This window comes from Mobula hypostoma, chromosome 1, assembly GCF_963921235.1.
Source record: "Mobula hypostoma chromosome 1, sMobHyp1.1, whole genome shotgun sequence".
NCBI classification, from domain to species: Eukaryota; Metazoa; Chordata; class Chondrichthyes; order Myliobatiformes; family Myliobatidae; genus Mobula; species Mobula hypostoma.
Window position 1 is genome coordinate 33,817,513 of NC_086097.1, and position 25,998 is coordinate 33,843,510.

Consider the following 25,998-nt stretch of genomic DNA (forward strand, 5'->3'; position numbering starts at 1 on the left):
ATACACAGCCTATATAAAGTAGAAATAATGTATGTACAGTATAGTCGGGAAGATTAAGCCAAAACTGATTTGTGAAAAAAAATCAGCACGTACGCGCATGCGCACACAGGTGCCCGCGCAAGGCTTCATGGCCATGGTAGTCTTTCTCGGGGTAAACACAAGTGTCCCGGAATTTGACTGCTACTTTTGTCCCTTATCTGGGAGTGAGAAAGTTGGCAACCCTAACTGTAAAAGACATGTTGAGGTGAGTTTAACCTTACTTGAACACCCTCCCCACCCCTCGGTTGGCCAGTCTGCAAGAATATTGTCAATATTCAACTGCTCCGCTGTGCAAAAAAGGTTGGGGACTCCTGTTCTAATGCATCCCATTATCTAAAGAAAAGACATGTCATCAACTGTGCAAGATTGTGCAAGATTTTATTATTTACTAAAGAACAATGGCAAAATGTTCATACTATTAGCCTGGTTAGCTTGGAAACAGATATTTAGTTAACTACCCAAAAATATTGGTATCAGTAATGGAGCTCATAAATCTTTTGGTTGCTGAAAGAATTAAAACAGTTTGAGGCAGGAAATATATGATAGTTAGTTCTGGACAGATAGCTTGTTGAATTTCAGATGGATTGCCAAGACAATAATTGATATAAAATCACGGTGTTTCAGTACTTCCCTGCTCCATTGGTATATCTTCACCACAACGACAACCTTTATTTAAGAAGCAGTAGCGCATCAGCTTTTTCTGAAGGGCATTTGGGGGAAGACAGTGAGGGACTGGTGGTTATTAATAATAAATGCTGACATAGAACATAGAACATAGAACAAGCCCTTCGGCCCACAATGTTGTTCCGACCCTCAAACCCCGCCTCCCATATAACCCCCCACCTTAAATTCCTCCATATACCTGTCTAGTAGTCTCTTAAACTTCACCAGTGTGTCTGCCTCCACCACTGACTCAGGCAGTGCATTCCACGCACCAACCACTCTCTGAGTAAAAAGCTTTCCTCTAATATCCCCCTTAAACTTCCCACCCCTTACCTAAAGCCATGTCCTCTTGTATTGAGCAGTGGTGCCTTGGGGAAGAGGCTCTGGCTATCCACTCTATCTATTCCTCTTAATATCTTGTACACCTCTATCATGTCTCCTCTCATCCTCCTTCTCTCCAAAGAGTAAAGCCCTATCTCCCTTAATCTCTGATCATAATGCACACTCTCTAAACCAGGCAGCATCCTGGTAAATCTCCTCTGTACCCTTTCCAATGTTTCCACATCCTTCCTATAGTGAGGCAACCAGAACTGGACACAGTACTCCAAGTGTGACCTAACCAGAGTTTTACAGAGCTGCATCATTACATCGCGACTCTTAAACTCTATCCCTTGACTTATGAAAGCTAACACCCATAAGCTTTCTTAACTACCCTATCCACCTGTGAGGCAACTTTCAGGGATCTGTGGACATGTACCTCAGATCCCTCTGCTCCTCCACACTACCAAGTATCCTGCCATTTACTTTGTACTCTGCCTTGGAGTTTGTCCTTCCAAAGTATACCACCTCACACTTCTCCGGGTTGAACTTCATCTGCCACTTCTCAGCCCACTTCTGCATTCTATCAATATCTCTCTGCAATCTTCGACAATCCTCTACACTATCCACAACTCCACCAACCTTTGTGTCATCTGCAAACTTGCCAACCCATGGTTCCTTCACCCTACCATTCTTTATCTTCCTCACCGGGACAAAGTTATCCAGCAAGAGATTCCTAAACATTGACTACATGTCCATAGTACATTTCCCTGCAAAAACATCATCCCAATTCACACCCGCAAGTTCTAGCCTTATAGCCTCATAATTTTCCCTTCCCCAATTAAAAATTTTCCTATCCTCTCTGATTCTATCCTTTTCCATGATAATACTGAAGGCCAGGGAGCGGTGGTCACTGTCCCCCAGATGCTCACCTACTGAGAGATCTGTGACCTGACCCGGTTCGTTACCTAGCACTAGATCTAGTATGGCATTCCCCCTGGTCGGCCTGTCCACATACTGAGACAGGAATGCCAGCAATATCCAGAACCTAGAAGGGAATCAAAAATCCTTAACTGAGAACAATTTTGCTCCCTAGGTAATTTCTAAGGTAAGGATATGTTCGGCACAGCTTTGTGGGCCGAAGGCCCTGTATTGTGCTGCAGGTTTTCTATGTGAGATGTGCAGCATTCTAAGTTAAAATAACTTTTCTATTGACAATACTTGTCTTTATAGAGAAGAGACCATGACAAGTTATTTCCCTTTACTGGAACAGTGCAACCCTAGGAAACAGTTCGTGCACAAATTCAGATAAATTTATTCTAATTTAAGGAATCTTTTAACCCAAATTTTAGGGAGACCTGCAAGATTAAGGGGGTGGGGCTAATCAGTTGGAGCTGAGGGACTGAACAGAATGCTTTAGCTTCCCTGAGAACAAATGACTTTCAATGTCTGGTTCCCAGGACTTTCTGGCATTAGGAGTTTCCTTCCTTGCTTTAGATAGTTTTCATCTTTAAAAATTGTATTTATTGAGAGTTACAGCACAGAACAGACCCTTCTGTCCCAACGAGCTGCACAACCCAGCAACCCTCCTCTTTAACCGTCGCCTGATCACTGGACAATTTACAGTGACAAATTAACCTACTAGCCATCATGTCTCTGGACTGTGGGAAGAGACCAGAGGGCCCAGAGGAAACCCAACACGGTCGTGGGGAGAACGTACAAACTCCTTACAGCCGACGCCAGAACTGAACACTGAAATCCGACATTCCAAGCTTTAATAGTGTCTCGCTTACTGCTGCCCTACCATGGCACCCAGCTGCAATCTGATTTTGAAGCATGAAGGATGGTCTAATACAATTAATTGCTTGTAAAGCAAAGTCATTGTTATAACATTGGAAAACATGGCAACCAATGTACATGCAGAATTAACAATTCAATAAATGATCAGATTATTACTTTTTAACTGAAAATACTTTAGGGATAAATATTGACAGCTTCACCAGGAAAACTCCTCATATATTATCTTGAAAATTCTGAAGAACATTAATGCAATGCTCATCTCAAAAGCAAAAGCAACATCTTTGTTAGTGCTGTACTCCTTCAGTAGTGCACTGGAACCCCATCCATATATTGTGCTTAAGTTTCCTGTAAGATATTGTCACCATTTTGTCACGATCAAGCCTAATAAAAATACCACATTTTTCTCTAAAAGTATCGTGATGTAAGCTATTTCTAATAACTCCAAGTGATGGTAAGGATTATAGCAATGACAATGATCACATTGATTTCTTTGTTCCTCAGAATATGCCTGTGGTTTGGCATCATTGTTGATGACTCACGCGAACTTTCACAACTGCGTATGCTTTGGGCTTTAGTATGAACAGGAATTTTATTACAAAACATGTTCATATGAGCTGAGTGAACTAAATTTGCTAATATTAAGACCAAGTCACATATCAGCTGAATGTTAAGTCACCTGCAGGCTGATAGCAAAGTGTAATCGGTGCAAAAGTACATACAGTATGATTACAGCACGATACATATTTCCAATGAACTATACACTGATCCTGAAGAAACCCGGGATGAGAAAGGTGAAAGACAAGGTGCAAAGGGATTCAACAAAAGAAGGATAGACAATTATTTGAATGATGTGGGTGAAAGTGCTGTCCTACGTTTGATGAGCTGAATGGGCTGTTTCTGCACTATAATATTCCAATGAACAAAACCCACTGAACTGGGGTCTATCTGGTAACTGGAAGCTTTCGGCACCAGGGCTCCTTGTGACCTGTCCATTTGGCGAGGGCGCGAGGTGATCCAGCTCCTCTCATTGTTGACTGACTCTTGAATACTTTAAAGAGGTTGGACACGGAAGGGATAGAAGAGGATGCAACTCAGGTGGATAAATTAGCAGCAGCCCTGAGAGAAATGCCCACTGACCTGTGAAACTCAAAGCTGTAAATTCCTTTGGGCAGCCCTCAGTCATTCTTTGAATGATTGTTGCTTAAGGTGCTGAATGTTAGTGTAAAATGAGCAGGACATGGACATTGTACTCTTAAACCAAAGGCATTATATGGTGTGTAGGACACTGATTCTCATGATAAAAATGCCATTCTGCTTGACATAGGTTTGGGCCCGGCTGTTATTACTTGGTCCCTACTCACTGGAGCTGTATGTGTCCTAATTCTGCTTTCAGACAACTGCTGTTACGCTTTCTCTGACAGAGCCACTTAAAATTGTTCCTCATTGTTCCTCATCAAATCCTGGTGCCTAGAACCATTTGCCAGATTATGTATCAGTGAAACTATTACTTGTTTGTGTTAACTCTCAAACAGAAACCTCTATCCACCAACAAGAATAAATAAGGAGATTAAACTTCCATAATTTCTTTGGAGACTGAACACTGATCAGTGTTGTATTATGCTGAACTGTTGCATTTGTTTGCAGGTGTAGTGGTTTAATGTGTGACTCAGCAAACAATACGAATTGAAATCAAACATAAATTGTGAGAATTATTCTTTACATGACCTGCCAGAGGTTACTTAACAGTTATGGAGTTGTACAGCCATAGGAGAAGCCTCTTTGACCTAACATGCCCATACCAACCATCAAATCCTATCAATACTCATCTGTAGCAGCCTTTGGTCTGTAGTGTTCAATGCTTTAGTTGTTCATGTGCTTGTCTTGGTACTTCCCAAATGTGTGGGGTGTACCTGCCAACACAGCCCCTCAACAGTTTTCTCCAGTTTGCAACCGCCCTCTGGGTGAAAAGGATTCTTCTGCACATCCCTTCTAAACTTCTTACTCTTTACCGAACTAAACCTGTGGTTCCAGCTTTTGATACCTCTGCAATGGGAAAAGGTTTCCCCCCACTACCAATTCCATGCCCCTCATATTTTTGTATACAAGCACATAGCAGATGAAGTTTAATCCTGATTCACGTGAGGTAACACATGCTGGAAATACCATTGAAGTTAAGGCGCACATCATGAATGGTAAGGTCTCAGGGCATATTGAGGAACAGAAGGACTTGGCTTGCGAGTTCAAAGATCCTTAAGGTGTCATTACTGGTAGATAACATGGTTAAGCAGGCAAATAGGATTTTGGCTTTGATCGGTCAGGAAATACGAGAGTTTATGCGTCAACTGTATAGAACATTGGAGACACAAGAAAGAACATACTGGACTGTGGAGCAAAAGGCAAACAGCTGGAGGAACTCAGATAGGCAAGCAGCATCAGTTTCATTTTTGCTTATAAAACTTTGGACAGACTTTAGCTGGAATACTTCCTGCAGTTTTAGTTACCACGCTTTAGGAAAGAGGTGATAACACTGGTGAGGGTACAGAGAAGACTCACCAGGACGTTGCCTGGGATGGAATCATTCAGTACGAGGAAAAACTGGAGAAGCTGGTTAGTCTTTCCCTGGAGGGGAAGAGGTTAAGATACCACATGATTAAAGTATAGAAATTTACAAAGGATAAGGGTAGGGTACATGGCAGAAAGTTATTCCTCTAATCAGAGGTGAATAAAACTAGAAGCCTTGGACTTAGGGGAAAAGGTAAGAGATTTAGAGGGGATCTGAGGGAGACCATTTTTTGCCCAGAGAATGGTCTGCCTGAGGGAATGGTGGAAGCAGATTTACTAACAGCATTTAACAGGTCTCTCGATGAGCATCTAAGTTGTCCAATCTCTGAAGACTATGGTCCAAGTGCTTCAAGATAAGGTTGATTCAGATGGACATCCAGTAGTTGGCATGGACATACTGGGCAAATGTCCTACTTCCATGCTGTATGACTCTATGATCTCTAATAGGTCCCCTTTTCAACCTTGTCTTGCCAAGAAAACAAACCCAGCCTATCTAACTTCTCTTAAATGAAAGTCTCCAACTCAGGAAAAAAGCTGTGAAATCTTCTCTGGACTCTCTCCACTTCCTTCCGTTAGTAATCAGTTGTCATATTGTTAGTTATTATACATAATACCTTCTCCTGGTTTTTCTCTGAATATGCTAGACGGTTGCATTTCTCTAGACTGGGCAGAAAGTACTATTGTCATTAGTGTATCTCTTCAACAGTCTTGAAACCAGCCATGAAATACCAAGCAACACACACAAAAGTTGCTGGTGAACACAGCAGGTGCCAGGCAGCATCTATAGAAAGAGGTACAGTCGACATTTCGGGCTGAGACCCTTCGTCAGGACTAATTGAAAGAAGAGCTAGTAAGAGATTTGAAAGTGGGAGGGGGAGGGGGAGATCCAAAATGATAGGAGAAGACAGGAGGAGGAGGGATGGAGCCAAGGGCTGGACAGTTGATTGGCAAAAGGGATATGAGAGGATCATGGGACGGGAGGCCTAGGGAGAAAGAAAGGGGGAGTGGGGAAGCCCAGAAGATGGGCAATAACGAATGGGGTATGAGGGGGAGGTGGGGCATTAACGGAAGTTAGAGAAGTCAATGTTCATGCCATCAGGTTGGAGGCTACCCAGACGGAATATGAGGTGTTGTTCCTCCAACCTGAGTGTGGCTTCATCTTTACAGTAGAGGAGGCTGTGGATAGACATATCAGAATGGGAATGGGATGTGTAATTAAAATGTGTGGCCGCTGGGAGATCCTGCTTTCTCTGGTGGACAGAGCGTAGGTATTTAGTGAAATGGTCTCCCAGTCTGTGTTGGGTCTCACCAATGTATAGAAGGCCACATCGGGAGCACCAGATGCAGTATATCACCCCAGCCGATTCACAGGTGAAGTGTCGCCTCACCTGGAAGGACTGTCTGGGGCCCTGAATGGTAGTGAGGGAGGAAGTGTAAGGGCATGTGTAGCACTTGTTCCGCTTACAAGGATAAGTGCCGGGAGGGAGATTGGTGGGGAGGGATGGGGGAGATGAATGGACAAGGGAGTCGTGTTGGGAGCGATCCCTGCGAAAAGCAGGGGGGGAGGGGAAAGATGCGCTTAGTGGTAGGATCCCGTTGGAGGTGGCGGAAGTTACGGAGAATAATATGTTGGACCCGGAGGCTGGTGGGGTGGTAGGTGAGGACAAGGGGAACTGTATTCCTAGTTGGGTGACGGGAGGATGGAGTGAGAGCAGATATGCGTAAAATGGGGGAGATATGTTTGAGAGCAGAGTTGATGGTTGAGGAAGGGAAGCCCATTTCTTTAAAAAAGGAGGACATCTCCTTCATCCTGGAAGCAAAAGCCTCATCCTGAGAGCAGATGCGGCGGAGATGGAGGAATTGTGAGAAGGGGATGGCATTTTTGCAGGCGACAGGGTGAAAAGAGGAATAGTCCAGATAGCTGTGAGAGTCCGTAGGCTTATAGTAGACACCAGTAGATAAGCTGTCTCCAGAGATAGAGACAGAAAGAGACATCAGTAGATAAGATGAAATACCAAGATAAATTTCTCTTCTGCTCTTTGGTTCCATGAAGGCAATCTTTAACATTGCCCCAAATATGCACACAAACTAATGACTGCCCAAAGCCAGGAAATGAATCATTCCCTGCTTCGGGTTTCATTACATTTCACAGAATTATTGAATGTTGCATAAAAGAAAAAAACATCTGACCAAGGTAACTGTGTTGGCTTTCGACTATTGTGAAATCAGATGAATGATCAGTTGCACATAAACCAATATCAGTTCATCTTAGTCTTTTGAATTTGATGGTGTAGATTGCATATTGAACACACTGATGTGCCCAGGATAAGTACAACAATGGTTATCATTGCCTCAATAGTCAATATCTACTATATACAACTGGTGTGCCATGTATAGGGTAGCCATACCATCTGAAGAAAATAAGAGTGGACCAAAAGAGTATCACTGTCAGCTAAACCCCTGAGCCAATCATGTCTCCACAAAATTACATATTGGTAAATTGGGTTTGCTAATTCAGAATTAGTGGTTAATTCTGGTGCATAAACTGGAATAGAAGTGGGCCAAATGGCCTTTTGAACCTGGGCTACCATTCACAAAGTTCATGCATGGCTGATCATCTACCCTGGCACCATTTTCTACAAAGGCCCCTCATCCCTTGATTCCTTAAATGTTCCAAAGTCTGATGATCTTAGTGTTGAATGAAGATGATGGTTGAATATTCACAGTCCTCCTAGCAGGGAATTCCAAAGCAGAACACACAAGATGTTACAGGAACTCAGCAGCATCTATGGAAAACAGTTAACAGTCAATGTTTTGGGCCAAAATCCTTCATCAGGATTGGAAAAAGAGAGGAGAAGTTAGAGTAAGAAGGTGGGGGTAGGGGAGGAAAAAATACAAGGTAGTAGGTGATAGGTGAAACCGGGAGAAGGGGATGGGAGGTGAGAACAGCCAGGAAGTTGATTAGTGAAAGGAGATAAAGTGTTGGAGAAGGGGGAATCTGATAGGAGAGGACAGAAGGCCATGGAAGAAAGGGAAGGGGAAGGAGCACCAGAGGGAGGTGATGGGCAGGTAAGGAGATAAGGTGAGAGAGGGAAACAGGATTCGGAAATGGTGCAAAGTTGGGGGGGGGGGGAATTACTGGAAGTCTGAGAAATCAATTTTCTTGCCAGCAGGGTGTTTGCTACCCAGACAGAATATAAGGTGTTGCTCTTCCAACCTGAGTGTGGCCTCATCACGGCAGTAGAGGAGGCCATGGACTGACATTTCGGAATGTGCATGGGAAGTAGAATTGAAATGGGTGGCCATCGTGAGATCCCCTTTCTTCTGGTGGACAGAGCATAGGCTCCCAATCTGCATTAGGTCTCACCGATATACAGGAGGTCACACCGGGAGCACCGGATACAGTAGATAACCCCAAAAGACTCACAGGTGAAGTGTCGCCTCATCTGGAAGGACTGTTTGTAGCCCTGAATGGTAGTGAGGGAGGAGGTGTACAGGTAGGTATGGCACTTGTTCCGCTTGTAATGTTACATACCTCGTGGGTATCTTGTGACTGTCTTACGACCATGATGTAATTGAGTATCTTGTGAGCATGATGTAATGATCTTGTGACGGTGGGGTGATGTAATTTTCCTGCCGGTGTGAGGTCACGTGAGGACATGTTCTCAATGGGTGTATAACAGGAAACCCCTGTTGTTACGCAGTTGATTCGTTGTTTAACTTGTCAGTTACTCCGTTATGCTGCGTATTCGTCTCATGACGCAGTTTCGTTTTAAAGTGGAGTTTTACTTTCTATTCTAAGTCTAGTATTGGAGAGTGAAGACTTTACTAAAGTACGGGAACCTGAAGGATTGTGTAAAGTTGGTGTCGTTCGGCGGTTTAATTCAGGATCGACCTTATTGAATCTTTGTTCAGAAATAGAGGGCTGCATCTGAGATAACCCCTGTAAGATCAGGAAGGTTTGTGCAGTGTTCATTTGCCAGGGAAAAGGTCAGTTCCTTTAAGCCGTTTTATTTCCTTCATCGTGAATCCTTTGGACAGAATCAGCAGTAATGTCATGTCTTTGAAGAAATCCATTTCCAGAGAAGTCCCTCCTTATTGACTGTGTCAATCACTTGGACTTTCGAATTTACCACTTTAAGAACAGTTCCAGAGTTGCCGTATAGCAGTTAACTGCCGGTTAAGTTAGTCGTTTGAATACTTTTTGCTATTGTTGAACAGAGTTTAATAAAGGGTTATGTTTGTTTATAAAACCTGACTCAATTCTATATTCATTGTTGCTGGTCACGTGACAGTAAGGATAAGTACCGGGAGGGAGATCAGTGAGGAAGGACGAATGGATAAGGGAGTCGTGTAGAGAGTGATCCCTGCGGAAAGCAGAAAGTGGGGTGGAGGAGGGAAAGCTGTGCTTGGTGGTGGGATCCCATTGGAGATGGTGGAAGCTACGGAGAATTATGTGCTGGAAGCCCCTTTGTTTGAAGAAGGAGGACAACTGGGTAGTTCTGGAATGAAAAGCCTGATACCAAGAGCAAATGCGGCAGAGACGGAGGAACTGAGAGAAGGGGGTGACATTTTTACAAGGGACAGAATGGGAAGAGGTATAGTCCAGGTAGCTGTGAGAATCAGTGGGTTTATCTGTGGTAGACAGACTGTCTCCAGTGATGGAGACAGAGAGATCGAGAAAGAGGGTGGTGTTGGAAATGGACCAGGTAAATTTGAGGGCAGGGTGGAAGTTGGAGGCAAAGTTAATTAGTCAATGAGCTCACCATGGGTGCAGGAAGCAGCGCCAACGCAGTTGTGATGTAGCGCAAGAAGAGTTGGAGAGTGATACTGGTGTAGGCTTGGAACATGGACTGTTCCATGTAGCCAACAAAAAGGCAGTCATAGCTGGGACCCATGCGAGTGCCCACTGCTATACCTTTTGTTTGATAGAAATGGGAGGAGCCGAAGGAGAAACTATTGGGAGTGAGGACCGGTTCCACCAAACGGAGGAGAGTGGTAGAGGAGGAGAATTGGTTGTGAATTCCAAAGGTTTACTGCCCTCTAATATAAGAACATTTTCCTCATCCTAGTACTAAATAGCCCACCCCTTATTCTCAAACTGTGCTCAATGATGACAAACTCTTTAGTCAGGGGAGATATCCACTCTGTATTTAGCCTATCAAGCTCTTTGAGAATTTTGTTAACTTCGATGAGTTCTCCTCTCATTTCTCTAGACCTAAAGAATACAGTCTAATTCAACTCAGTTTTTGCTCATCTGGCAAAAATATCATTCCAAGAACCAGTCTAACAAATGTTCACTGTACACTCTTTACAGAAAGTACATTGTTTCTTTGATGAGGAGAATAAGACACTACACAGTACTCAGGATGCAATGGTAGTGTGATCACTCGAGTTGAGTATGATGTTTCCCTGAGACGTTGTCTATAGAGGTCGATCTGCATTCCACATACTTTGATGCAGTGTGGGCAACAGTAAGTGGTGTTTGTGGTTGGTGGTTTGTTCCCTGTGGCACAGGAAAGGTAGTTTCTCCAAGACCCTATACAATTAAAATAAGACTTACTTAATCCTGTTTTGAAATACTCTTTTAATAAGGGCTAACATGCCGCTTGTCCTCCTAATCATCAGATGCACTTGCATATTGGCCTTCAGTGACTTGCAGATGGCATAGCTATGTCACTAGGAACCTCAACACTAGCCATTCCTGAACAATTTAATAAATTCTGAGGTCTGCTTTGTGCACCAAGGTGGATGACCTCACAGTTCAGAATCAGAATCAGAAACAGAATCAGGTTTAATATCACCGGCATGTGTCCATGAAATCATGAAAGTTGTTATGCAGCAGAAGCATATTGCAATACAGAATAATAAAAAGTGTCAATTACAGTAAGAAATATATATAAATATATGAAGTTTAATTAAATAATTAGTGTAAAAAAAGTGGTGAGGTAGTGTAGTCCATTCAGATATTGGATGGCAGAGGGGAAGAAGCTGTTCCTGAATCATTGAGTGTGTGCCTTCAGGCTCCGACATCTCCTCACTGATGGTAGCAGTGAGAAAAGGTTATGTCCTGGGTGATGGGGGTCCTTAATGATGGATGCCACCTTTTTGAGGTATCGCTCGTTGAAGATGGCCTGGATGCTGGGGAGGCTGGTGCTCATGATGAAGCTGACTGAATTTACAATTTTCTGCAGCTTATATCGATCCTGTGTAGTAGCCACCCCACCATACCAGATGGTGATGCAGCCAGTCAGAATGCTGTCCATGGTACATCTGTAGAAGTTTGTGAGCGTCTACGGTGACATACCAAATCTCCTCACAGTTTACCCAGCTTGTCCAAATTTCTCTGTGCACTCCACTGTACTCACAATCTCATTTGGTTTAGTTCTGACAGCCAACTTGAAAATATGATGCTTGGATCCCTTAGCTAAGTTGTTGATATAGATGCTGAATAGACTAGGCTCCAGTACTGATCCCAGTGGTGATCCACTAGTCACTGGCTGACAATCTGAAAATAATCCATTTATTTCTGTCCTTGTTTTCTGCTCAATAACCAGTTCTTAAACCATGACAGGAGTTGCTGAAGACAGAATATAGAGAGTTAGGTATAAAGCTGAAAAGCAGGACCTCCAGGGTAGAAATCTCTGGATTGCAGCCTGTGAAATGTGCCAGAGAGAGTAAGAATAGGATGATTTGGCAGATGAATGTGTGGCTGAGGAACAGGATGCAATGAGACTGTGAGGAAGGACAGGGAGATGATAGGGCAAAATTACAGTCTGCGGGATGAGTTGAAGTGTAACGTGAGAACAAAATTGTAAATGGTGATGAACACAGGACTGAAGGTGTTATATTTGAATGCACACAGAATACAGAATAAGGTAGATGAATTTGTAGCGTAGTTAGAGATTAGCAGGTGTGACGTGGGCATCACTGAGTCATCGTTTAAAGAAGATTATAGTTGGGAGATTAACATCGAAGGATACACCTTGTATCAAAAGGACAGGCAGGTAGGCAGAAGGTGTGGGGTTGCTGTGTTGGTAAAAAATGAAATCAAATGTTTAGAAAGACATAGGATTGGAAGATGTAGAACTCTTGTGGGTAGAGTTAAGAAACTGCAATGATAAAAAGACCCTGATGGGAGTTACATACAGGCTTCCGGACAGTAGCCAGGATGTGGGTTACAAATTATAATGTGAGATAGAAAAGGCATGTAAAAAGAGTAATATTATGATAGTCATAGAGGATTTCAATATGCAAATCGATTGGAAAAATCCAGTTGGTGCTGGATCCAAAGAGAGGGAATTTGTAGAATGCCTATCAGATGTCGTTTTAGAGCGGCTTGTGGTTGAACACATCAGGAGAAAGGCAATTCTGGATTGGGTGTTGAGCAATGAACCAGATTTGATTCTGAATCTTAAGGTAAAGGAACCCTTAGGAGGCGGTGATCATGATATGATAGAATTCACACTGCAATTTGAGAGAAAGAACTTAAAAGTTAGATGTATCGGTATTACAGTGGAGTAAAGGGAATTACAGAGGGAAGGGAAGGGAAGGAAGGTTGACAAGGGAAGTCAAAGACAGCATAAAAGCAAAACATAAGTACTGAAGTTAGATGATTGGGAAGCTTTTAAAAAACAAAAGAAGGCAACTAAATAAGCCGTAAAGAGATACTAGATGAAATACAAAGGTAAGCTACCTGATAGTATCAGCATAACAAGCTTCTTCAGCTATATGCTGAGTAGAACAAAGGTGAGGGTGGGTATGGGACTGCTGGAAAATTGACACTGGAGAGGTAGTAATAGCATATTTTGTGTCCATCTTCATCATGGAAGACACAAACAGTATGCCAGAAATTCAAGAGTGTCACGGGGCAGAAGTGAGCGTAGTTGCTGTTACTAAGGAGAAGGTGTTTGGGAAGCTGAAAGCTCTAAAGGTTGATAAGTCACCTTGTCCAGGTGGACCACACCCTAGGGTTCTGAAAGAGGCAACTGAAGAAATTGTGGAGGTATTAGTAATGATCTTTCAAGAATCACTAGATTCTGGAATGGAAAATTGAAAATGTCATTCCACCCTTTAAGAAGGGAGAGAGACAGAAGCAAGGAAATTATAGGCAGTTAGCCTGACTTCATTGGTTGGGAAGATGTTGGAGTCCATTATTCAACATGAGGTTTCAGGGTACTTGGAAGTCCATGATGGAATAGGCCAAAGTCAGCATAGTTTCCTTAAGGAAAAGTCTTACCTGACAAAATAATTGGAACTCTTTGAGGAAATAACAGGCAGGATAGACAAAGGAAAGTCAGTGGATGTTTTTTACTTAGATTTTCAAAAGGCCTTTGACAAGGTGCTGTATATAAGGTTGCTTAACAAAGTAAGGGTATTACAGGAAAGGTGCTACATGGACAAAAGATTGACTGACTGGTAGGTGGCAAAGAGTGAGAATAAAGGGGGCCTTTTCATATTGGCTGCTGGTGAATAGTGGTGATCCACAGGTGTTGGGGTTTAAAGTTATATATCAATGATTTGGATGGTGGAATAGATGGCTTTGTGGCCGGGTTTGCAGACATTACAAAGATAGGTGGAGGGGCAGGTCGTGTTGAGGAAGCAGGGTATCTGCATGAGGATTTAGGTAGATTGGGGGAATGGGCAAAGAATTAACAAATGGAAGTGTATGGTCATGCTCTTTGGGAAAGGGAATAAAGGCATGGACTATTTTCTAAATGGGGAGAAAATTCAAAAATTGGAGGCGTAAAGGGATTTGGGATTCCTCGTGCAGGATTCCCTAAAAGTTAATTTGCAGCTTGAGTCGGTGTTAAATAAGCAAATGCAATGTTAGCATTCACTTTGAGAGGACTGGAATACAAGAGCAAAGTTGTAATGCTGAGACTTTATAAGGCATTGGTTAGACCGTACTTGGAATATTGTGAGCAGCTATGGGCCCGTTATCTACGAATAAATAGAACATAGAACATAGAAATCTACAGCACATTACAGGCCCTTTGGCCCATGATGTTGTGCCGACCATGTAACCTACTCTAGAAACTGTCTAGAATTTCCCTACCGCATAGCCCTCTATTTTTCTAAACTCCATGTACCTATCTAAGAATCTCTTAAAAGACCCTATTGTATCTGCCTCAACCACTGTTGCTGGCAGTGCATTCCATGCACCCACCACTCTCTCTGTGAAAGCCTCTTTTTCCCAGGGAAATAGATGTGCTGCCATTGGAGAGGGTCCAGAGGAGTTTCAGGAGAATAGTTCCAGGAATGACAGGGTTAATGTGTGAAGAGAGTTTGATGGTTCTGTGCCTATACTTGCTGGAGTTTAGAAGAATGAGGGGGTAGGGGGATCTCATTGAAACCTGCTGAATATTGATAGGCCAAGTTGGAATGGATGTGGAGAGATGCTTCCCATAGTGGGGGTGTCTAGGACCAGGCGGTATAGCAGCAGAATAGAAGGACATCCCTTTAGAACAGAGATGAAGAGGCATTTCTTTAGCCAGAGGGTGGTGAATCTGTGAATTGGTAACCGCAGACTCCTGTGGCAGCCAAGTTATTGAGTATACTTAAAGTGGAGGTTGCCAAGTTCTTCATTAGTAAGGGTATCAAAGGTTATGAGGAGAAAGCAGGAAAATGGGGTTGAATGAGATAATAAATCAGCCATCATGGAATGGTAGAGCAGACTTGATGGGTTGAATAGCCTAATTCTGCTCCTAAGTCTCATGGTCTTATTGTCTAAAACTGTATATTAAGCCTTGTTTCACATTCTCTGGTCTTGCTGATCCTTTTGCAAATCCAAATACACCACAAGTACTTGTTCCTCTTTCTCTATTCTGTGAGTCACTTCTTCAGAGAACTGTAACAGATTAGTCAAACGTGATTTTCCTTTTGTCACTCCATGCTGACTCTTCTTTAACACTTATTCATTTCAGGTATTCTGCAGTCATGCTTTTCATTGTAGATAACAGCCATTTTCCCATCACTGGTGTTCAAGTAAAATGCCAGTAGCTTTTTATTTCCTGTATTGTTAAATAATAGGTACGTGCTGCCATCCAATCTGCAGGAGTCCTTCCAGAAATTACTTCTGATAATCAGAACATCCACTACCGCTCCTCTGTCAAAACTCTGGGATGTAAATTGTTGGAAACCCGCAAATTCATCAAATTCTCCATACTATTTTTTAAATTAATCCAATATTCCTAATTCTTGCTTGATTATTTTTCCACTTTTCAGATGTTGTGCCCCTCTTTCTATGAAATATTAATTCTTTTGCCATCTCTATTCTAAGTTCTCCTGCTTCTGTCTGTAAGGTGCCCAAATTGGTCCCCAGTAGTAAAGCTGTAGAGATATAGCAATGGGAACAGGCCATTAGGCCCATTGAGTCTATGCTTGCCATCAAGCATGCATTTTGCTTTCTATGAAGTCCATATAAATTTCAAATTCCAAAGTAAATTTGTACCATATAGTACTTTGCGATCCATTTTCTTGCAGACGTTTACAAGAAAAATATAGAAGTACAAAATCTAGAAAAAAGGAAGATTAACCAACATCAAACGTGCAATAAAAAGACAAACAGTGCAAAAATTAAAAAAAAATTAAGGATATGAGTTGTAAAAGAGTGCTTGAAAGTGAGTCTTTAGGATGCAGATTCAGTTCTGAGATGTGATCAGTGTAGTTCTTTTGTAGGCTTTTTATAGTCTTCATCCTTTGTACTTCATTTATCTATAAATATTTTTCCTTTGATCTGATATTGTGCTTCTAGTCAATTTGCAATTAATATTCTGACTTGGTTTTCTTTATCAATTTCTTGCAAATTCCTTTACTTGGTTCTAAAATTGTTGCAAACTTCATGCTAATCCTGAATTTGATAATTTTATTGGCCCCTCCCTTTGATTTAACACTGTTTTTAATTCCTTTGTCAGCAAAGGATGAATCACATTTCCTTTTAAGTTTTTATGTCTTAAAGCAAAGTATATTTTTGCAACTCAGATAATATTTGAACATGTTGGCTACGCTCTAAGTCTAGCAACAGCAAAGCTTCAGTGAATCTGAAACTTCAGTATTCCTTTAAGTTCATCTTATGAACGGTGAGATGAGCAGGTGACCCAACTTAGCCAATCTGATCAAAGCCTTAAAACTGAGCTGGTAGAACTACATCAGTGAACTGAGGGGTTGCAATATTGGACAAAACCTTCTTGAACTTTATTTGTGAATATAAGTAAAACTGTAATCACCAGGCGTAATGGCATGCATAGATAACAATTCAAGGACTATACAACTAATTTTGCACTTGTTGCTGCTAACTGCGATAAGATCGTTCAGATGATTGGATTAGATTATGAAGACACTCAGTCCTCGTTTATTGTCATTTAGAAATGCATGCATTAAGAAATGATACAATGTTCCTCCAGAGTGATATCACAAAAAAAAAGGACAAAACCAAAGACTAACACTGACAAGACCACATAATTATAACGTATAGTTACAGCAGTGCAAAGTAATACCATAATTTGATAAAGAGCAGACCATGGGCATGGTAAAAAAAAAAGTCTCAAAGTTCCGATCGACTCCCGATAGTCCCGATAGTAGGCGGCAAAAGGGAGAAACTCTCCCTGCCATAAACCTCCAGGCGCTGACAACTGTCAATGCATTGGAAGCACCTGACCACAGCCCACTCTGAGTCCGTCTGAAAACTTCGAGCCTCCGACCAGCCCTCCGACACCGAGCACCGACCATCATCTCTGCCGAGCGCTTCGACCCTGGCCCCGGCCGCCGAGCAACAAGCGAAGCCGAGGACTCGGGGCCTTCTCCTCCGGAGATTCTGGATCACACAGTAGCAGCGGCAGCGAAGGAGGCATTTCAGAAGTTTCTCCAGATGTTCCTCCGTGCTCTGACGTCTGTCTCCATCAAATCAGGATTGTGCATGGCACCCTACTTGACAGATAACAGATATCATTCACCGAAGTGGCCGCTGCGCACTGGGTCGCGCCACCATCTTCCCCTCCTCTAACCTGATGCAGCCTGTTTCTATGTGAAGAGAATGGAAACAAAGATGGGGACGTTCAAAGCTATATTATTAGATTGATGGAGATTGGAGCAACACCTCATGAGATTAGAGGTATGTGGGAAGAACTGAGTAATTGTGATGGTAAACAATGGTTCAATTACTTGGAGATGTGACTAGGATGGAACTGAAAGATGACCTGGGATCTCAGCTGAGGGAGCACCAGAACCAATGGAATGAACTGGATTCAATTGGCATGAACTAGTTGGGCTGAAGGTTCTTTAGGAAGTTGCAGCAAGGCATGGGTTAAAATAATGCTCAGGCATGGATGGTTTACAGATAGTGTGAAATCAATCCAGGCAAGAGAGGTCTTTGAAGAGCATTGCTTCTCTTTCCACAGCATAAGGCTGGAGCCATTTGGCATACTAAGACAAGATAAAGATGCAAATGAAGGTTTGACTCTTACTATTAGTCAGTTACTTTACTAATTCTGTAATATTATTAGATTAGATTAGATTCAACTTTATTGTCATTGTGCCGAGTACAGATACAAAAGTCAATGAAATGCAATTAGCATCTGACCAGAAGTGCAAAAGAATAGTATTATTTACAAAATAACTGCGAATAAAAAGTAAGTGCTACAGCACACAAATATAAAAGTACTGAGACAGTACAATATGGGTGCAATACTGCTTAGCGCTGTGATGTGAGGTTCAGCAGGGTCACAGCCTCAGGAAAGAAACTCTTCCTGAGCCTGCTGGTGCGGGAGCGGAGGCTCCTGTAGCACCTACCAGATGGGAGGAGAGTAAAAAGTCCATGGTTAGGGTGAGATGCATCCTTGATAATGCCTTTCGCCCTGCCCAGGCAGTGTTTATGGTAGATGTTCTCAATGGTGGGCAATTGGGTGCCGATAATCCGCTGGGCAGTTTTCACCACACGCTGGAGTGCTTTGCGGTCCTATACGGGATAATTGCCATACCACACTGAGATGTAGTTGGTGAGAATGCTCTCAATGGTACAGCGGTAAAAGTCCGTCAATATCCTGGGACAGAGGTGAGCTTTCTTGATGCTCCACAGGAAATAAAGGCACTGTTGCACCTTTTCGATCAGGATTGAGGAGTTCAGGGACCGGGTGAGATCCTCAGAAATGTGGACACCAAGGAATGTGAAGCTTGATACACGCTCCACTACAGCTCCGTTGATGTAGATGGGGACATGAGTGTGGCTCCTAGCATGCCTGAAGTCCACAATAATCTCCTTGGTCTTCTGGGTGTTAAGGGCCAGGTTGTTAACGGCACACCACACGGCCAGGTGCTGGACCTCATCCCTGCATCTACTGTGTAGATTCTATTGGCTACTGATACCTATATTATTGCAGTGTGATTGGTGATTGATTATGCAAATAAGAAATTTGAACATTCATGAGGTTACCAGTTGGTCAATATCTGTATCCAACTAATCAATTTCTGTATAAAATTGGAATTCCTTTGTTCAAACTTCAGAAAAGTTTGGTGACAGCAGCCAAGCTATTCTCCTTGTGCATAAGTAAATGAAGTGTGAATAAGGAACGAGTGCAAGCTTTCAGAGTCCAGTTCATCGGCAACAACAGTCTAGTTCCATTCTGTATGTTCTATGATTGTAGAGCCCATATGTAGGTGATGATTGTGTAACCATCGTCTGACTATTGGGAGATAAAGGTAAACATGCGGAGCAAATTTACACATACTGAAGGACTGCACTGGAGGACGGGAAAAAGGAGACCAGATTGATGACAATGTCACTTCTGTCTAACGGGCTCCAGGGTGTTACTTATCAACTGTTGTTGAGAGTAGAACTGTGATTTTAACACTCGCAGTCCTTTACAAAAGCAACTGGTTGTTTTCTATTCATTGCTCCAACCGTACAAGGGCAGCGAATGAAACCAAATGGGAGTGAAAACCAAGAGCGATGCAAATCTCTTTCTGGACCATTTGCTTTACACGTGAACTCCCTGGTCCAAATAAAAATCACAAGAGTGGTTTGGGAGGATTATTGGCTTCAATGCCGCAACCAGATACAAAAGCAGAGCATTCTGTTAATTCAGTGGATCACGTGGGTGAAATGTTACAACGTCTGGCATATTTTGGAGAATGAATTATTCATTATCCAGATTCCATATAGTTCATATAGTTTCTTGCAATAGCTCCCTTGTCCTGTAGGATCACTGTGCTTAAGTAAAGGTAATTAGCTCTGAAGTCTCAGACATTCCCTGGGGTTTCTAGTCAAAGATGATTTGATTAACTCCCTTCATCTTGAAAGATGTCATGAGAATGTGACAATGAACTTCAAAATGGTTATTTTAATGATAGCTGGAAAATAAGACACATTTTTTCTCCAGGAGTTATATCAATTATATTCCCGCTTGGAAATTTAGAAACTTAAAACCATTAATCATTTTCTTTAGTTTCTCCTTGATTAAGCTGCCAGGCTTCTCAGCAGTAGACACGCTTTGCTTTGATTTTCTTTCATCCCTTGAGGTATGCTCTCAGCTTCAGCCCACAGATCTACCAGACACTCAGCCAAGAAGGGCTGGAATTGGAAATGTGTCCACAGTGAATGATGTGGATATGAACCAGGCAGAATTTATGAAGCAGTGATGGTATAGGCATCTAATCTTCTGTCTCTTTACTCAATACATTCACTTCATGCTGATACTTTTCATCTTTCTCTGTCCTCTCTTCAAATTGATATTCTCCTCCTTCCTTACATTAGTTTGCCTATCTCTGGTAACTTCCTATTATTCCATCCTTCTGCAGATGTCCATTCTCACCTTTCTCACCTTTCCTCCTCTGCTCAATAAAATCTTATCCATCTTCCATCCCTCCCCCTCTGAGCTCTTTCTCCTCACTCCTCAATCTGTGCCATGATACCATGATCATCATTATGTGCCATGTCATATGACATAGACGATCATGGGCTTGACCATGATTAGATTAGATTAGATTATGAGGACACTTAGTCCTTGTTTATTGTCATTTAGAAATGCATGCATTAAGAAATGATACAATGTTCCTCCAGAAACACAGAACCACAGGACAGACCAAGACTAAACTGATAAAAACCACATAATTATAACATATAGTTACAATAGTGCAAAGCAATACTGTAATTTGATAAAGAGCAGACCATGGGCACGGTAAAAAAAGTTTCAAAGTTCCGATTGCCCCATCATCTCATGCCTCGGTAGAAGGGAGAAACTCTCCCTGCTATGAACCTCCAGCGCTGCAAACTTGCCGATGCAGCGTCCTGGAAGCACCCAACCACAGCCGACTCTGAGTCTGTCCGAAAACTTCGAGCCTCCGACCAGACCTCTGACACCGAGCACCGAGCACCATCTCTGCCGAGCGCTTCGACCCCACCCCGGCCGTCGAGGAACAAGCAAAGCCGAGGACTCGGTCCCTTCCTCTCCGGAGATTTCAGATCACACAGTAGCAGCGGCAGCGAAACAGGCATTTCAGGAGTTTCACCAGATGTTCCTCCATGCTCGCACGTCTGTCTCCATCAAATCAGAATTGTGCATGGCACCCTACTTGACAGGTAACAGATATTCATCACCGGAGTGGCCGCTGCGCGCTACGTCGCGCCACCATCTTCTTCTCTTGTTCTTGGCAAATTTTTCGACAGAAGTGGTTTGCCACTGCCTTCTTCTGGGCAGTGTCTTTACAACACCCCAGCCATTATCAATACACTTCAGAGACTATCTGCCTGGAGACAGTGGTCGCATAACCAGGACTTGTGATATGACCATCCATCATCTTCATGTGACCCTGATCAGGTGGGGTGGGGCAGATGCTATATCTTGCCCAAGGATACCTTCAGGCTGGCGGAGGGAAGAAGCGCCTGTAAGGTTCCCCTAGAAGAGGTGGGATGGTAAAATTGTGGGAATATGTGGAGAATATGGAAATTTAATGGGGAAATGGGATTGCTCTGTGGGACAGTTTAAGCTCAATGGGCTCAACGTGTCCTTCAGTGAAACACAGTAGAAGGCATCAAATCATGCATAGCTCATTACAAGGGCAAATGTTATTCCACAGACATGAGACAGATATTGAAGGTGATATCATATGCAGACAGCGCATCCTGTTTGGGTTATAATGCTTAAAGAAAGATGTAAATCTTTGTAAGCCTTAACTGGTAAAGGTACAATTATACTGAGATGTAGAATCTAAAATAAGTCATTCATTACTCATCTATAGGCCAAGAATAATCACTTTTCTACACTAGAGTCATAACAGAGATGTATTTCCCCTCTTGCATCTCATTGCATACTCATACCAGAATAGGTACGAGTGTTGGTTTATTATTGACACGTACCAAAATGCCGTGAAAATATTTCATTGGCTTTCATCCAGACACATCATTCCATTGAGGGAGTACAAAAGTAAAACAGCGTGCAGAATATAATGTTACAATTACAGAGAGACTGCAGTGCATGGACCTCAATAGAGTAGACTGGAAGATCAAGAGTTCACCTTTGAACATATGAGAGGTCCGTCCAGGAGTCTGATAACAACAGCTTAGAAGCTACCTGCCTTGAGTATGGGGGTACGTGTTCTCATGCCCAAGAGAGAATGACTGGGGTGAGGGAGAGAGGGTCGTTGATTGCACTGTCCGCGTTTGCGAGGAAGTGGAATGTACTGGCATAGGTTATGGAGGGCAGGCTTGCTGGTGTGACGGACTGGGCCGCGTTCACAACTCTACTGTGGCTTTGGGGAGAGCAGTTGCAGGGAGTAGTGTAAATCGTTATACAATCTCCACACTTTCTATACCTAACAGCTGTGGCGTGCAAATGGAATCACGTGCAACGATTTACAAAAGGATCACATTGGACAAGTGCTGTCCATGCTGTTGAGTAAGGCCAGCACAGAGAGGAAGAAGAGAATTCTACTCTTGAACATTGGAAGTTAATTGATCGCAATGAAAATTTTATTAAGCATGGTATATACATACAAATTACTATTGTGTCCTAGCACCGAACATACTGATAATGTACATATATCAATGTGATAGCTGGGCTGAATAGGCACGTCAAGCACTGACCTACCTGCTTACACAGTAGAATGCTACCATTTTGAAAATATCTTCAAACACCAACAAGGAACCGTCCAAGTACATAACTGCAGAGAAAAGTTGAACAAAATTGATGTTGTCGTCACTAGTATCACAGGCATAAAATATTGACCATCATTAAGTGAGACAATTTCTGAACTTTATATGCAATGACTCCAGTTTAATCTTGGTGCTGGAACGGCTGGAGCGAGGAAATGTGGTTGGTGGTCACGGTCCTCAGCACAGCAGCGTGAAACCTGGGCAGTTTTAACTCTGAGGCTTTACCATCAGGCCCTGATCCACTTGTCTGCTCGAAACCATAGTACGCTGATTTTCAGCAGGAGGCTACAGCTGGGGAACACATGTGCAGTCTGCTGATTGTAGAGGGTTGGGGGGCGATGAGGGATTGATTATAGGTAGAGTCTTGGTTGAGAAACCTTTCAACTTTTACTCATTCCTGGTTTAAAAACATACATTAAAAAATGGAATGTTTACCCTTTTGCAGCTGCTTTACCCTGCTTCGCTGGTTGCCCATCCAACTCACTTCTGAGGCTTGCAGTCTTTGTAATAGTTAGGGTTGGGTTACATTTACAGCGGTGTATCACACAGTTCTCTTTCAGATACACCTCTTGCTTGCTCAAAAGAGCAGATTAAAATCATGATCTGCAGGTTTGCAGGAGCTACGATGGGTCTGCCTCAGAGTTAAAGTTGCCTTGGTTCTTTTTTGAGGTTTAAACATGATTGTCTTGGCCAGATGCCTTAATTTAAATGCATACATAAACATTTGTGCAAACCAGTCTTCCTGTTACTGACCCTGTTAAAATTCAGTTCTAAATGTTAATCTCATAAACTATCTGTTTTCCTGTCATTTGACATGAGACATACCACAAAACATGTCTGCCATGAAAGTCCACGCCTAATAGGGTTAGCAAAAGAAATTTGAGAAGTTACTGTACAAAATGCCATCATATTGAAAATTTCTTTTGAACTTTTAAAGTAAACAACAAATATACATTGGTAACACATTACAGTGACACTGTTCCTGACAATATTCAACCACAACCTTGAGCAATCCTCTAGGTCTGTTGTTTCTTTCACACTGCCTTTATTAAGAAAGCTTGAAAAGAATGATATAATCAGGAAACAATTATTTTATATTTACACATATTCGGCATCCTCAGTATGAAGAGAATTGTAACAAAATGTAATCCGATACTTTTTATTGAATAGATGTTTCTGTCCTGTTTTTTTAAAATTCTGTTATGGTCTGGTTTCAAAATGGGGCATTCTTAAAGTTCTGCCTTTATTATTCTTTTACCTGACTTTCTCTTTCACTGTTTTGAATCTCACAAACTTTCTGAGTTCTGGCTTTCTTTTTGTTCCCATTTTATTGTGCACTTTGCTTTCTCCTTGTTGAACACAACGACAGCTCCTGCAGCATCTTCAAGACATGAGGCACTGCAGGTGCTGGAATCTGGAGTGACAAACCCTATTGAATGGAGGAACTCTGCAGGTTCAACAACATTGGTGGCAATATTTCCAAAAGTTGACATTCCTTTACACTCCAACAAATGTTGCCCGACCCACTGATTTCCTCCTGAAGTTTACTTGCTCTTTCAATAGTTCTTTTCTGTCTGTTAGTAATGCATCTCAGCTCTTATTCTCTCTTACTTTATAGAACTTTAGTCCTCCTACTTATTCTGCTGTCATCTTCTGCTTCCCAGTGTGTATATCAATTTTCTTAGCATCAGATTTCCAATTATATTTTGCCTCATAATGAGGTGTTGTTGTTAAGAAGGGGTATCCGTTGTTCAGAACAATAATGTCTCTGTGCCAATACATAGTCACTGTAGCTCTATGATCTTTCAACGTTTGTATCTTTAAGTGTAGAATTGGGACTTCTCTCAAAGGAGGCTGAGGGGTAACTTTCAAGAGGCTTATAAAGTTATGAGTGGCGTAGATCGGGTAGATAGCCACTAGCTTTTTCACAGGGTAGGGTCTAAAAATAGAGGCCATAAGCTTGATGTGAGAGGAGTGTGATTTAAGGACAACCCAAGGGGCAAGTCTTCAGACAAAGGGTGGTGTGTTTATAGAATGAACTGCCAGAGGAGTTGGTTGAGGAAGACATGCAGTTGAAGTCAGAAGTTTACATACACCTTAGCCAAATACATTTAAACTCAGTTTTTCACAATTCCTGACAATTAATCCTAGAAAACATTCTCTGTTTTAGGTCAGTTAGGATCACTACTGTATTGTGAAATGTCAGAATAATAGCAGAGAGAATGATTTATTTCAGCTTTTATTTCTTTCATCTCTTTCCCAGTGGGTCAGAAGTTTACATACACTTTGTTAGTATTTGGTAGCATTGCCTTTAAATTGTTTAACTTGGGTTAAGCGTTTTAGGCGGCCTTCCACAAGCTTCTCACAGTAAGTTGCTGGAATTTTGTTCCATTCCTCCAGACAGAACTGGTGTAACTGAGTCAGGTTTGTAGGCCTCCTTGCTCGCACATGCTTTTTCACCCACAGATTTTCTATCGGATTGAGGTCAGGGCTGTGTGATGGCCACTCCAATACCTTGACTTTGTTGTCCTTAAGCAATTTTGCCACAACTTTGGAGGTATGCTTGGGGTCATTGTCCATTTGGAAGATCCATTTGCAACCGAGCTTTAATTTCCTGTCTGATTTCTTGAGATGTTGCTTCAATATATCCACATAATTTTCCTTCCTCATGATGCCATCTATTTTGTGAAGTGCACCAGTCCCTTCTGCAGCAAAGCACCCCCACAACATGATGCTGCCACCCCCATGATTCATGGTTGGGATGGTGTTCTTCGGCTTGCAAGCCTCAGCCTTTTTCCTCCAAACATAACGATGGTCATTATGGCCAAACAGTTCAATTTTTGTTTCATCAGACCAGAGGATGTTTCTGCAAAAAGTAATGTCTTTGTCCCCATGTGCACTTGCAAACTGTAGTCTGGCTTTTTTATGGTGGTTTTGAAGCAGTGGCTTCTTCCTTGCTGAGCAGCCTTTCAGGTTATGTCAATATGGGACTTATTTTACTGTGGATATAGATACTTGTCTATCTGTTTCCTCCAGCATCTTCACAAGGTCCTTTGCTGTTGTTCTGGGATTGATTTGCACTTTTCGCGCCAAAGTACGTTCATCTCTAGGAGACAGAATGCGGTATGACGGCTGTGTGGTCCAATGCTGTTTATACTTGTGTACTATTGTTTGTACAGATGAACATGGTACCTTCAGGCATTTGGAAATTGCTTCCAAGGATGAACCAGACTTGATATAATTTTCTGCCCTCAATCTGATAGAAAATTTGTGGCAGAACTGAAAAAGCGTGTGCGAGCAAGGAGGCCTACAAACCTGACTCAGCTACACCAGACATTAAAATTGCTGGTGAATGCAGCAGGCCAGGCAGCATCTCTAGGAGGAGGTACAGTCGACGTTTCAGGCCGAGACCCTTCATCAGGATCTCGGGAAGGGTCTCGGCCTGAAACGTCGACTGTACCTCCTCCTAG

The 25,998-nt window shown here is 42.4% G+C and overlaps 1 protein-coding gene and 1 long non-coding RNA gene across 2 annotated transcripts in view; one reads left to right on the forward strand and one right to left on the reverse strand.

Moving 5' to 3' along the window:
* rin3 (Ras and Rab interactor 3) overlaps window positions 1-25,998 on the reverse strand; it is a 117,104-nt gene that overhangs the window by 39,480 nt on the left and 51,626 nt on the right. The window contains exon 4 of the mRNA XM_063046144.1: window positions 22,464-22,536. Within this exon, the coding sequence (XP_062902214.1) occupies window positions 22,464-22,536 (73 nt within the window). The remainder of the gene's footprint in view (window positions 1-22,463; window positions 22,537-25,998) is intronic.
* Window positions 12,356-25,998, forward strand: part of LOC134345459 (uncharacterized) — a 30,266-nt gene continuing 16,623 nt past the window's right edge. Inside the window, exon 1 of the long non-coding RNA XR_010017701.1 lies at window positions 12,356-12,389. This is a non-coding gene — a long non-coding RNA (uncharacterized LOC134345459). The remainder of the gene's footprint in view (window positions 12,390-25,998) is intronic.